This window comes from Mytilus trossulus, chromosome 1 (genome assembly GCF_036588685.1).
Source record: "Mytilus trossulus isolate FHL-02 chromosome 1, PNRI_Mtr1.1.1.hap1, whole genome shotgun sequence".
Lineage (NCBI taxonomy): Eukaryota > Metazoa > Mollusca > Bivalvia > Mytilida > Mytilidae > Mytilus > Mytilus trossulus.
In genome coordinates this window covers 48,014,706-48,030,420 of record NC_086373.1, presented here as the reverse complement: position 1 = coordinate 48,030,420, position 15,715 = coordinate 48,014,706, and the positions used below count along the sequence as shown (strand labels likewise).

Here is a 15,715-nt window from a genome sequence, read left to right as displayed (position 1 = left end):
AGAAGAATGTGTCTGAAGACATGAATTCACCCACTCGAGGTTTTGGAAACGGAAATGAGACAGTAAAAAAAGATGAAAAGACAGAAGGATGGACAAGGGTACCCTCATGCCCCTGTCATTTACGGCAGGGGCATAAAAACATGCACATCAATTTCTGATGGTAAGGTAATTATATCTATGTGCAGTGTTTTTTTGCAAGCAGTCAATCCTATTCTACTCTTATCAAGAGCTATACAAAACGTTTTAGATGCTGAAAATTAAATTGCTAAAGCAGAACTCTAGGTATTTATAGGGTAAAGTCAAATGAATTTAGCTATTTTTTTATGTTGCCTTCAATGATAGCAGTTCCTTTTATATAAGTATTTTTTCTTCAAAATAGTTGCATTGATCGAAAGCTACTAAAATTTTATGTCTCTCTTAAAAGGAAATATAAATGGTTCTTAGAATTGAATACGCAACATCTATATAAATTGACAATCGTAAAAAGTGTTTTTATTCAATCCAAACTTGCTATGAAACAGAATATCTATTGAAAAAAACCAATATATCATAATACAATCTTTCTTATAAATAGAAATCAATTATATAATCCCTCATTACAGGTGATAACACTTCATTGATTGGAAAATCATTCTGCTATGATAAGAAATTACTGTCTTGTAAAGCTTAATTATATTGGAAAGCTTTGTTTTATTTTCACCTGAAAAAAGGAGTCAATTATTGGTATTTTCTTATCTTGATTTGGAAATCAATCAGAAAATGTTCTATTAGACTTTATACTTTGATGAGATGGTATTTAGTGCTTAGTTCTTTTTATATTAAATCGTAAGCTATATCTGTGTGAACATTTTCAGGCATTCTATTGCTATTGTAAATCAATTAGAAAATCTTTAATGTTACCTTTATTGCTGTGATAGTATTAAGTGCTAATCCCTTTTTCTTACAAGAAAAATAATATATATTTTTAAACCTTTTTTGTATTGAGTACCCTAATACTTTTAAAGAGAGCATTCTTTTTGTATTGACAAATATCATGTGTTGAAATATAATTAGTTGGTTTAACTCATTTAAAACTTAGCTTTAACAAACTGTTTCAACTTAGCAATATTGAATTCTAAAAATTCTTCATAAATTTCAGATATGACTGACTAGTTGGACCCATTAGAATTTAAAGTTAACACAGGAATGGTTTCTGATATAACCTTAAAAAGCAGCAGTATTATGTCACCTTTAACAGACCTAATAAACTAGTTTTGACCTTAACTTACCTGGTAACCTCTAACCCTTACTCCTCCGTACAATCTTGGTTCTCCCCATTCTATAACAAACTCTTCTGGACTAACTGATTTAGTGAAGATCTCTGGAGAGTCAGGGGGTCCAGGGATGACTAGCTGTATACTTTGGGGCCCTTGTGGGAGGGTTTCAGTGAAGTAACTTGGTTCCACAGTCATGTAATACACTGATCTAAAGGAAACAAAAACATATATCAACACTCCACAGTTGAATCTTGATGGTGCTAAATCTATCTAAAAGAATAATTTAGCAAAATCTGTAAGTATGCTTCATTAAATGTTTGAAATTTTCAACAGGTTTATTTTTTTTCCAAGTAGGCAAATATATGAAAATAATCATATATCAGGATCAGATTTAAATGAAAAAATTCTTGCTATGTAGATTTATTCCATTTTTAAAAATCAGTTAATTTTTTTTGTAACTGGGTTTTTATTTCCTGTTTTTGATATGCTTTAAATTTGAGTAACTTTGCCTGTTGTTTCAAGCGGGGAGACACTTGTGTACTTACTTGTTCTTGGTGACAGGCACAACTGTATGTCTGAAGTCGGGACTGACATATTTGGTCTGTATAACTCTATCATCATCATTATACCACACAATATTAAACTGTTTTAATAGATTTACGTCTTCTCCTTGAATGTCCCAATCAAGTTCAATGTCACCAAATGTTCTGTTGTCACGATCCTCAGTGTGTGTATAACGACAACTCAAAGTATTTATATTTCCTAAAAAGTAAAAAATTGTTTTATAGATGTTAGACGCAACTTATAATCAGAAGAAATGCCATTTCTATGATAAAACTATTTCAAGGAGTGCTAATGCCTGTCTTGATTAAATTCTGCAAATTCAATTTATAAACCTCTATTACTTACACTGATTCTTCTAAGGTGAATTAATTACGCAGAATGTATACCTGATGGAAGGTAACCTCAATTATAATTATTACATATGTGACTCACAACAAACGTAAACACTTACCCTCCTGAGTTCTTGGTAATACGACCTCTAATGTTTCTGAAGGTGAAGCATCCAAATTGTCTTCATCATCAAGGATGGCACAGTAATCAATGTTCTGAGGATTTACTGTCCTGTATACTCCTTTATACTGAAAATCAAATAAATGTTGTTTGGAGTTTAGTATGGCATTCATTATCACTGAACTAGTATATATATTTGTTAAGGGGCCAACTGAAGGACGCCTTCAGGTGCGGGAATTTCTCTCTACATTGAAGACCTGTTGGTGATCTTCTGCTGTTGTCTGTTCTATGGTCGGATCTCTTTGACACATTCCCCATTTCCATTCTCAATTTCATGTTATAATAAAAATTCATAATTTTGAATTAAAAATGCTATTTGAACTATCAAAATGTTTTTGAAGTAACATGAAATTGTTTAGCCATAGACATACATTTTGTTTTACATTGTTTGTCCTGTTTACACTGCATTTTCTTTATCTTCTATAAACCTCTAAATATTCACTTTAGGACTTAGTAGGTAGGTATAGCTGTAATGAAATTATCTATGTGTCTTTTTTTATTATTTCCTTTGTTTTGTCAAAAAAACCTGTATATTAAATATTTTATTGTAATAGTTTAACAATATAAAAAGTACTCTATTTTTTGTTTTAAAAAAACCTGTACATTATATATTTTACTGGTATAGTTTAACAATATAAAATGTACTCTAATTTTTGTTTATAAATTCCTTACTGTCTTCCTTAACCGGTTCATATACATATAAGCAACCTTAAGAATTATACAAAACCAATCAACATTTTTTCTTACTATATAAGCATGCTCTAAATATTGATAATCCACAGATACAATTCATACTACAAGGATTTAAACATGCTTTAAAAATCTAATGGTGTCAAAATCTAGACTATACTAGTTATAGTTTTAAGTACAAACCTTTCTTTTTCTTTCTTTCTTGCCTTCCTCAGTACATGTTAAAGCTACAAGATTAATTAAGTATTTCTTTCCAGGTTTACATTTAGTTAGTGCACAACTTTGTGAATTAGGTCCAAGACAACTATATGTTTTTCCATTAATTTCCAATTTGTATCCTTCTAAGTATCTGCGTAGATATTTCACTTTCCCGTTTTCATCTTTCCCTGTAACTGTGACCAATAAAGGCTTCTCCCAATATAACTGTGCTGTAGTTTGAGTATAACCAGTAATATAGAGTCTTGGTGGTTCTGTTGGAGCACGTGCTCTGGCAAACATGGGTTTTGACATGACATGGGCTGTTCGTCTGTTTGCTTCAATGCCACCATCATTCCTGTCTTTCTCCAACGCTGTTTTGACACTGACTACAGCCTCAATGACTATTTTATACTGAATTCCAGGCACTAAATCTTCAATCACAACAGAATCATCTGAAGGCAGAAGATTCTTATGGCAAGCAACATGAAAATCATCATCAACATGTTTAGTGGCTTTGACATCCCACCATCGTACAATCTGACCAGTCAATTTATTAGATCCATACACAATAGGTGGTGTCCATGTTAATTTCATATTATTCGTAGATGCTTTGGAAACCCTGATGTTTGCTGGTGGCTCAGTACCAGCTGTTTTACTGATAATACTAGAATTTGGCAGCCATTTTGAATCTTCTGAGTTAATCATCATGTCTTTTGGCAAAGCTTTTAGTTTTTTAAGTTTGTGCTTTTCTGGCAAACGATCAAAATATTCATCTGTTATGGCAGTGACACGAAGGAGATAGTCTGTTTTTTCCCGAAGATATTCAATATTCGCTTCTTTGGAATCTGGTAGTACGTCAACACTAACATGATGTGGTTCACTGGTATTTAGTGAAACTGCATCAACTCTGATTCCTGTGAACAAAACAAATATATAAAATTTATGCTAACTGCTCAAGGCAAGTGCTTTTCTAAACAAGATTATTGTATCAAATTCCACACTGCTTGTGCGACTTAACGTTTAAAAAAAATAGATTTCATTAGTTGAAAAATATGATAGTTTGAATGATTTCTGATGTAAAAAATATCCTGCAATAAATCATATATTACTTGCATATCTACAAATACTTAAACTGAGTTAGTCCCTTAGAAAATTTTTCTATTGTTAACATTTAGATAGACCATGTTGCTGAAACTACTTTTGTAACCATCCCTAAGATCTATCCATGTGCAATATTCATGCATGGTATCCAGGGTTTTCAAGCAAATTGAGACAGAAAAACAAATACATGTAACTGTTACATGGTAATGTGTAATGCATAATATTCTTAAAATAAATAAGACATGAAAGCATGGAAAATTTTTACTCACAAACTTTACATTAAACTCCTTAGGACTATCATTCAGTTTGTGATTTTATTGCCCAGTTTACACATCAATAACCTCATAAAAAATGTGTTTTAAGGGGCTTGCGGGTCTAAATGATTTTTTTTATTTAATATAGGATTTCGCTATATTTTTCTATAAATGAACTTTATCTTATACTTAATGGAAAAATGAAATAAAAAAATGGGGTCACCGTTCATTTACGCTCACAATCTGCCTTCAAAAGAAGCATACATTTTGGTCAATGTCCTTTTTTTCTGTTGATCTAATAGGAGAAATAATGGTAATATCAAAATAAAAAAAGAACTAAATTACAGAAATCGCTTAAATTTAACAATAATTTAGTTTGTGTACAGCTTATTCGAAAACAACAATAAAAAATATAGGTCACCGATGATTTAAAAAAGATATTTCAATTTTAATGCCAAAAAATGGCATTTTTGCACCAAAGGGAGATAATTTGGAGCTTTTTCAATGATATCTACGTTTTAAAAGTCACCTGGGGTCAACACGAATTAATTTTTTGGAATGATTTTTGTACCATATGATAAAGTAACAACTACTAAAGGTAATTAATAAAATTTGTAATGAAAAATAAATGTTTATTTTTTTTCTAAAAATCTTATACCTGCAAGCCTCCTTAACCACTTATATGTACTGACCTATAACCTCTACACCATGTTCTCTTGGTTGATCCCATGCTAACTTTATACCAGAGCATGTTGTGGCCATTGTACCCAGGTTTGATGGAGGGTCAGGTGGCCGAGCTGTTTTTATGGTCAGTGGTTCTGCTTTGGAGGCAATAATGAAGGAGTTCATGGTTGAATGTTTTCCTTTATTCTCCTCTGTATAAAAAATATGATCATAAAAAATGAAAGAAGATAAAAATTGGTAGGAAAAACAATATACATTTTTTTTTTTTGGAAATGAAACATTGTGAAGATGAGGTAAAAAATAACAGTGCTGTTATAAATTTGAATAGAAGTCATTCCTGATAGTGGATAAATATTTACAAAAATGAATCTTCTGAATAAGATTGGAATATTTTCTCTCAATCTAAAGAGAAGGCAAACTAAATGAACCACTTAAGCATACATACAAAGTTTCTTTTAAAAGCTATAAATACTCTGTAATTGAAGAAAAAAAATTAGTCTACATTCACTCAACTAAATATTAGTGTACTCAGTAGCCAGTATGACAGTACTTCAATTTTTACAAACCTTCATCAATGTCTTTGTATTTTTCCATTTTCCTGGCCTCAACTACCACTGTGTAAGACGTTGATGGTCTGAGATTGGTTATCAGTAAAGCGTTATCTACAGAATTGAAGCATAATCAAATTATTTACTCTCTTTTCAGTTACATTTGTACAATAAAAAGTAACTTTATTAGTATGAATTTCTAAGGTGCTAAAAACTGACGCAAAAGGACAATTGACACTGCAATTAATAGTCTGTAGAATGAATATCTGTAAAATAATCATGCTACTACTGGTCCAACATATTTACTTATTCATAATCATGTTCCTAAATTCTTTTGTTTGTGGACAAAATAAATCAGTACATTTGGACACCAACTTAAAAACCAGTATAGTGAATAAAAGACCCATAAAAAATATGAAAAATGCATTCAATTATTCAATTTTTTTCAATAAATATAAGTGAAATGGTAAATTAAAATGGTCTACAATACAACTAATTAAAAGAAATCTTTTCGCAAAGAGAATGTCAACTCATTTTTAAACCATTGAGAAAACCTTTCAATATACAATGTAGAATGTAGATATAAAGGAAAATACTTTACCATTTGTGCTATCACTGTTGATTTCATCCTCAGGACGATCTCCCGGCCACCATGTCACCTGGTAATTTTCAGGTCTGATAAAATGACTTCTTGGCTCATCATCTGAAATCAAATTCAATACATTAGCATTCAATTGTGACGCAAACGTAACTAATCAGTGAAATTAAATATTAGCCATGCATGTGTGTTTTGATATCACACTGGATTAAATGCATAAAAACCAATGAAAATTTTGTAATATAATTAAGATTTTCCATTTAAACGGCAAGATGACATGAATATTGTACTCAACAACTCGTGTTTAATCAAACAGATTTAAGACTTCTATTGACAATTTATCTATTTTCGTCAAAAATATTGAATTAATTGCTCATCATCCATGTTTACTTTCGTTAGATAGTCGGTTTCTGTCAACATGAAACATCAAATACAAATCAGAGGCATCAAAACAAAGTTAAATGTAAAAATCTTTTCTGAATTTGAATTACTAAATGTCTTTGAACTGTGATAATTCCATATTTTTAAAACAGTAAATGTTTCAGCTTTTATTTAAAAGACGAAGCAAAAATTAAAACCAGGATATGAAAGCAATGATTTATAGCTTAATATTGGTATGAATAATTTTTTTCAGTTCTGCATTTGGTTATGCATAATATAAATTTTATATCTGTATCAAAACATGATATGCATTTGAATTAAATATTTTGTTAGAAAATTTCCTGATTAAATCAGCAGTCTACATATACCATCAAATAGGACAGATTAGTTAAACATCATTAAATCAAGCAAACCTTTTTATAATGTTATAAAATATTTTATACTGTTTTATGCATCTTTTTGTTAATTTTATGCAATGGATATCTATAAATAAGCAACTATTTAAAGTATTTTCAAATACAGACAATTCTTGTTTAATATCTCAATGTCAATTCAATTTTTTTTTCTTGAGATTTGAAGAATTAATGTATATGGCGATTGTAATATTCGCCATTACTGACAATCAAAGAAGTTCATGAAAATTTTAACATCTTAAGAAAAATGTTTAATGCAACTATGCAAATGCCTATGTCAGATGTAGTTCAAGTGTTGCGAAATTCAAAATAACAATAAATTCTTTAGATAAAGACAATTTTTTCAAGATAATAGGAATTTTGAGATAATAAGATCAACTGTATGTGAATACAAGTAGGTTTATTTTTAATACAAACGGAGCAATCTTATATTTTAGAACTTCAAAATAATACAAAGTTATTTATTAGATTCAAAGCATTATCCCTGATCTTGGGTATATGTATGATCACCTGGAACAGGGATGCTTGTCCCGTTGATCCTTTCCAAAGGTAATTCTTGTCTAGGTATTTCTACATGTACATAGTAATTAGATATAAATACATGTATGTGTACATAAACATCAGGATACATGATCACAAAGACATGGTAGTCAAAATTTATCAATGACAGCTTAAAGCCCTTCATTCAACAACCAATAGGCATCTAAATTTTCTATTGTATTTTCTCTCTTTTTCTATATTAATAATGATCAATTATAATAGGGTTCCATACCAAATAGTCTTAAGAAAGGATTTGAAGAGATATTAGATCATTTTCCATGAAGAAGTTTTGGGGTTTAAACAAAGAAAGGTAGGACAATGGGTTGCCAATTCCCACTTCCCCCTTTCCTACATGAACTTCTCTTGCAATTTCTGTCCTCAATCTACAATCAACTTTATAATTTACCAGAAGATATATTCGTTTTAACTAATATAAACCAGCCTTTATACAGTTCTGCAAATAAACATATGCAATACTTGAGTACTATATAAATATTGTATCCTGGTATAATATTCCACTTCTCATTCACTGGGTTTCACTTTGTGGTCAAATTTCCAGAAATTTACAATTCTTTGTAAAACAAAGACCAAAATTAAAATTTATGGGATCTATCAAAACATAAGGATAAAAATATATTTATATTGTCAAAAATACATGAACGATTTGGAATTGTTAAGAAATTTGAGCTAAGCTTGGTGACAATCATCTTTTTGAAACTGGTATAAAAAAAAAATTCTTCATATAAATACAAGTATATTTGTGAATACATGTACTGGTATAAGGCATAAAAAGTGTGTTTTTTTTTTAAATTCAAATATTAAAATCTTTCTGCCCTGGTCATGTATACATTGCACCAATAAAATACATAATTTCTTATATTAACCTTAAAATTTCTATAAAGAATTAAAACTTTTTTCTAGATTTCATGCTCAACAGTATATTATTTCTTTTCAATTGATTTTTTTGTGACCTATTTCAAATGGGTGTAACAATAAATTTGGTAAAATATGAAATGCAAATATACCTATTTCTAAATCTTATTTAGTCCTTTGATTTTATGATTCTATATTGAAAAGGATCTTTCAAGCACTTGAGAACATCTTATTTTCAGTTTGATTTAAATCAATACGTCAAATTCTAAAGGAAAATATCTACACCTAAAGGTGCATTCAATTTCAACATTTAACTATTTACATTCTACCTGGCTTCAGAAATCAAAATTATTTTCTAACCTGGAGTCCACCCACCATACAATGACTTTGTGTTTAGAATTAAATATTGAAATTTATGATTATATAAATATCATTTTTATCAAATATGTGTGAATATGAAAAACATATAATTTCCTTAGGAAAGTGTTCGGTAAACATCGATGAGACAGCAAACAAACAACATATTTTACGGAAAACATACAACTATTCTATTAATCAACGACGGAGATTATCTAAGATAAAGGGACTACCAGTAGTTTTCCCCTCATTTTCCAATTTAGGCGAATGTACAAATGCTTTAAAATTAACATAAGATATGCAAAAAATAAGGATACTGGTTGAATTTTGCCAAACTTAGGTTTTTATATATTTCAAATTTAGTTCTTACCATCATTCAATACATTGATTTAGTATTCAGAATCACTCATCCATAACTTTAAGAAAGACTAATTAATCCTTTTAATACAAATTTACAGACTGAAAATCTATATGTTTATCAAATTATTTCTTACCGATTTCACTTAGTAAAATTTCCTATGTCAATAAGACTATCTTAAAACCACAACAGAAAATATAAGGCAACCATCAAGTAGTTTATCAGTACACATAAATTAATGATCAAAACAGCATGATTTGAATCAACTTCTATGTTCAATTCGATTAATGGTCTTTTTTTGTTATTAAATGGGTTAGAAAACTTTTTTAAATGAAACTGAAAAGTACAAAGAATTTTGAAACCCTATTGATTCGTATTACACAGCAACAAAAGTTGATTGTTAATTCATAAATGAAGTACATCACAAGACATGTATATAAAACTCCTATTTAAAAATCAATTAACGTCAAAATTAAATCAACTATGCAATATAGATTTTAATATAAATATTAACAAATGTTCACAAGTAGGACTGTTTGCAGTTTGTTTCCAATACAAAGACTGATAAATAACTCCTGGCTATTTTTTTAGGTAAATACTGTGAGGTGGATATTTAACTGTTTAAAGTTTTCATAACATTAACAGGCCAAATGAAGCAAAAATGAATTAGTAAATCATGATGAAGACAGGTCTTTAAACATGCTCAATGTTCTATTAAAAAGATATGGAATTTATATTTTTCTTATACAGATTAGAACGTTGGTTTTCCAGTTTGAATGGTTTACACTAGTAATTTTTGGGGTCCTTTATAGCTTGCTGTTTGGTGTGAGCCTAGGCTCTGTGTTGAAGACTTTACCTTGACCTATACATTTTTTGATTTACTTTTATAAAGTGTGACTTGGATTGAGTGTTGTCACATTGGCACTCATACAAATTCTTCCTATATTGATACTCATTTGAAATGAAGAAAACACAAACATGATAATAACTTTTTCCAATCTATTTAACTTATATCAACTTGATTTTGAAAATACATTATCATAACATTGTCATTCAGAATTTCGAAATTCAATTTACTAAATTCCTGAAGTGAACATGCATGTAATATTTGCTACTGGATTTTAAGCAAACAATTATCAAACAGTCTTCTAACAGTGTGTTTTTCTAATAATATATAAAGATTAATATTCTAAATGATTTTATATTTTTTCCCTTGTTTTTCCCTTTTCATCCCATCCTCCATCTTTTACGATATTATGCTTTTAATCTTGCTTTTAAACTTGCTTTGTTTTTTTTCTAAACATGTTTACAAAATCAAATACCATAACATCAACAGCTTTTCTAGTTTGAGATATGGATTTATATTAATTTGTTTATAATTCAGACTTTATTAAAACTTAACAATTTGAAAGATAAAAAGTAATCTGCAAAATGTTAACACTACAAATTAATCAATATTAAAAATTTAATTTTCTTGTTTTAAGATCAATACCGATAAACAGGAGGTTTTAATAACCAGAACTAGTCTAACTGGGTTGTTAGGAAACCAACATATGAATCAAAGTTTACTAGACTGGTTCCCATATCTTTTATCTGTTCAACTCTTGAAAATATAAAGATCAGGTAGTCTCCCAAATTGCTAAAGAAAATATACCCCAATTTTTTCTAAACTTATTACATAACATTTAAATTGTATTTAACTTCAAGATAATACTTTTGTAGTGTCATGATTTGCACATGTGTTTTTATACAGATATTCCTATACAAAATACAAGTAAAGAAATCCAAATATTGCTATCATCTGTAGCAAAATACTGGACAACAGCGAGAGGAACTTGACAGAAAAGTTGCATACATGTGGTTTCTTTAAAAAATAAATAATCTTTTCTTACTTTCAAATATTTTGCCAAAATGTCACACTTCAGAGTTATATATTAACAAATCCTTTTATAATATTTAGCTAAAGTTTATAGTTTCAAAATCATTTGTTGCTTTCATCTATATTTTACTGCATTATAAGGGAGAAAAAATTTCACATAAAATCAATATTAGCTTTATTCCTCCAACTTATTCCATTAGACAATATAAAGTCCAAAAACTTTTGGTGCATCAGCCCTTATATTTTTACATCTCTAAATTATATGTATCATTTTACATAATTATCAATAATTATTTACCTAAATTGAAATTAAATGACTTATAATTAAATGTGTCCCATTACTCAAGCAGTCAAAATGTGATCAGTGAACCATGGAATTCATAAAATAAAATTTCATAAAACTTACCAAATTTCTGACATTTTATACAAAATTATAGATGAAAATCCAGAGAAAAATCACATTATCCACGGTGAATGTTAAATCCAAAGAAATGCATAAGTATGCATACTTCACAAGATTGTACCTGACGTGGATATAACCTTTTCAATATTGATCCATCGTAACACTATAAATCCTTTGTACCAAACACAATACCAGTGCAAATACATCAGAAATCCGTCTAAAATTATGTTCGGAAACAACAAACAAAATTTGAGTGACACATTATTAATTTTAAATCATTTCTCACTTTATCGGCCACTAAATTGTAGTTTGAGAGCACCCACTATTTATTATACCATCAAATTTCAATTGAGTAAACGTCTTTTTACAAAGGGACAAATAAATATATATCAATTCACGACAGCCGAAATAAGTACCTATCTATCAATAGAAACATTATACCATCGTGTGAACATAGCTACCATTTGTAGCATTGTCTGTTCCATACAATGACTACGATTTACGATATTTTAATATGATAATATAATATGCTATTGTTTCTATCTGAAGTGATAATATCGTCTCTATAAGATTATTGGAACATGATAAAGGAAGTTTAAAACAATGAATTCTATATTTTGTCTAGCTTTTGAAGAAAGTACCAACAAAATAATCGATTATTTAAAGAAATATAATAAATTTTTGAATAACTGATGAAAAAAATATTTTAATTCTAAGTGAAAAAAAACCTTATTTTTAATGTAAAATATAGGAAGTTGAAAGTGTTAGTAAAAATTTACAAATTTTATGAAAATTGTTAAAAATTGACTATCCATTTGTCTGAAATTTTCAGGGCAGATAGATCTTGACATGATAAACAATTTAACCCCAAGCCAGTTTTGCTCTTAATGCTTTTGTTTTTTGAGTTATAAGCCAAAAACTGCATTTTACCCCATGTTCTATTTTTAGCCATGGTCGCCATCTTGGTTGGTTTGACGGGTCAACGGACACAATTTTTAAACTAGATACCCCAATGATGATTGTGGCCAAGTTTGGTTAAATTTGGCCCAGTAGTTTCAGAGGAGAAGATTTTTGTAAAAGATTAATAAGATTTACGAAAAATGGTTAAAAATTGACTATAAAGGGCAATAACTCCTAAAGGGGTCATTTGACCATTTCGGTCATGTTGAATTATTTGTAAATCTTATTTTGCTGAACATTATTGCTGTTTACAGTTTATCTCTATCTATAATATTATTCAAGATAATAACCAAAAACAGCAAAATTTCCTTAAAATTACCAATTTAGGGGTAGCAACCCAACAACAGGTTGTTCGATTCATCTGAAATTTTCAGAGCAGATAGATCTTGACCTTATAAACAATTTTACCCCATGTCAGAATTGCTCTAAATGCTTTGGTTTTTGAGTTATAAGCCAAAAACTGCATTTTACCCCTATGTTCTATTTTTAGCCATGGCGGCCATCTTGGTTGGTTGACCGGGTCACCGGACACAATTTTTAAACAAGATACCCCAATGATGATTGTGGCCAAGTTTGGTTTAATTTGGCCCAGTAGTTTCAGAGGAGAAGATTTTTGTAAAAGTTAACGCCGGACGCAGGACGACGACGACGGACGACGACGACGACGGACGCAAAGTGATGAGAAAAGCTCACTTGGCCCTTTGGGCCAGGTGAGCTAAAAAAGGAATAACATAACTTTGAACCAATTTTACTGCACTGTATAGTTAAAAAGAAAAATCTTTCGATCAGATCAGTTTGAGTAAATCTTGATAAACTAGTTTTTAAAATTCTTAAATCACCACATATAAATTAGCAATAACAATAGACGGTTTTTAAACATAAATTTTAGAACTTTACTTTTTTTTATAAGCTTTAAAGAAAAATTCAATAGGAAAGATTTTAAATCTTTTAAAATTTAACCTTAAAATAAATACATCAGCAATCTCTTGAAATAGCGTTGTTATCTTAGCCCTTCAAAATGCTTAAATTGTTGAACATAAGGATCAGATTAAAAATAAATCATTCTTGAGATTTTATGATATCAAACAATACTAAATCTAGATGAATACTTATTGTTTGCTAACTCAACACATTCTGTTAAAGTGGCAATATATATCTACATATTGTAGAAATCATCTGTGATAATAACAAGGGTCATATCAGATTTTATTTTGAAAAGTCTATAAGATATGTATTTGAGTGGGTATTTAGTCGTAAACAGATTACAAGTTATATGGGTGCTTCTATATCCAATAAAAATCATTTTTCGTGTAAATCTTTTAGGATAGAAGTAGTTTTAATATCTTGCAGAACTTGAAAGGTAAAAGTATTTATCATTAAAGCTCAGATAGAAATCCTTTTATGTAGAAAATATAATGAAAATAAAAAAAATTGACAACAGATTTATATCAAACTTATAAGGATACATTTTTTTTTAATTTAATGAGTGAACAATATTTGTTGTTTCCCCCTCAAGTATTCTGTGTTACACAGTGTCTGTAAGGCACATTTTATTCCCCTGCTAATTTCACTCATGCACAAAAAAGGTTGTAATGAACTGAGTTCTTGACAATCGTACCAAATCTCCTTATTTTTATATGTTATATATATCTATTATCATTTAAAATATTCATCTAACAATAGGAACTCATATTACAAGGTTGTACAAAAAAAGAGCATGCTTGAAGTACCATTATCTAAATCAAGACCAATGTAACTCTATAGTCAAATAATTATTTCAAGTGCAACAGACCTAATTTTACAAAACAAGAATGTGTCCATAGTACACAGATGCCCAACTCACACTATCATTTGATATGGTCGGTGGACTGTGAAATTTACCAGCGCAAAATGTGTTTCAAAAGTGCAGGATATAAAATTTCTCCTGCAAAATTTTAAATTCTTACTCTGTTAACCAACTAGTTATTGCAGTTTCTTTCCTGCTAAGCCTTTTTGAACTGTTTTCTAATAAATATATATTTAATTTAGTGATTTCTTAACTTTCTCTCTAAAGTATATAAAAAGAACATCCATGTTTGATATATTTGCAAATATTATATTCACATGATTTTTTTCTCTTTAAGGACACAAAAATAAATCACTAGCAGATATAAACTGATTTACGCTATATAAATACCTCTTTTAAGATTGGTTCTACCGGGTATGCTATTGAAATCCAAGCAATTCCCCCAAAAAGAGAACTCTGTCCATAAAACAGATAACTCTTGTATAATTTTGCAAAATTTTGCAAAGATAGAAAATTGCACATGGTAGGTAAAGATTTGCAGATTGGGCCTTGTCATCATCAAGGAAAAGAGGACAGATTGTGGTTGAGATAATACAGTCAATTGTAACATATCTATTGTCATCTGTAACAGATATTCCATACAGTCAACCAACTGGTGATGGTGAAACGTAAAACAAAAAATAAGATAAAGTATAGATTGCTTACCTTTGTTCCAAACAATCAATGCTGAGTGTCCTGACACTTGTTCACACCAGACTGCTGATGGAGGTAGGACAAGGCCTGTGTAATGAACCGTCAACTTAGCACCAGGTCTGCAACCAGCATATCGATCACCAAGGAACAAATCTGCAAAATTTTATTATGTATGAAATATTGATGCATTACAATTTGCAAGCATAACTGTTTCATTTCATTGTGCCCATCTTTTGATTACATGTATGCCCATTATTTTACAGGTAAATACAGGTAGATGATCTATTTAAGGTAAGTGGTTTCCTCTTTCCCATTTTGAAATATCTGGATAATATTTACTATAATAATCATGAGTCTTTTTTATCATTTCTTAAGAAAGCCCAGACACTGAAATTCATGCATTTAAAATTATTACTAGAAATTAAAAAAAAAATAAAGTCAGTTATATTGACATGTACTATTTAAGAGTCTGTGAGTTTTACAGCATTTTTTTTCTCCAAAAACAAGACTTTAGAGCTTCTCATTTGTCTCTTTACACAAATTATGAACATAAGAACAAGGTATAAGTATTATTTTTACTCCAAAATAAGGCACAAGCAGAGAGAATCAGAAGATGTTTATTTTTTATTTCTTTTGCATCCCCAGTTATGACCTCAGGGCTGTACAAGA

The 15,715-nt window shown here is 29.6% G+C and overlaps 1 protein-coding gene across 12 annotated transcripts in view; it reads right to left on the bottom strand.

Annotated features, from left to right (window-relative positions):
- LOC134726026 (uncharacterized) overlaps positions 1-15,715 on the bottom strand; it is a 95,801-nt gene that overhangs the window by 12,106 nt on the left and 67,980 nt on the right. For all 12 annotated transcript variants that reach the window (XM_063590483.1, XM_063590392.1, XM_063590400.1 and 9 more), the window contains 8 exons: positions 15,059-15,199; positions 6,407-6,508; positions 5,824-5,919; positions 5,266-5,448; positions 3,204-4,132; positions 2,272-2,398; positions 1,802-2,018; positions 1,269-1,464 (listed from right to left, as the gene is read on the bottom strand). In XM_063590483.1, coding sequence (XP_063446553.1) covers positions 1,269-1,464; positions 1,802-2,018; positions 2,272-2,398; positions 3,204-4,132; positions 5,266-5,448; positions 5,824-5,919; positions 6,407-6,508; positions 15,059-15,199 — 1,991 coding nt within the window. The remainder of the gene's footprint in view (positions 1-1,268; positions 1,465-1,801; positions 2,019-2,271; positions 2,399-3,203; positions 4,133-5,265; positions 5,449-5,823; positions 5,920-6,406; positions 6,509-15,058; positions 15,200-15,715) is intronic.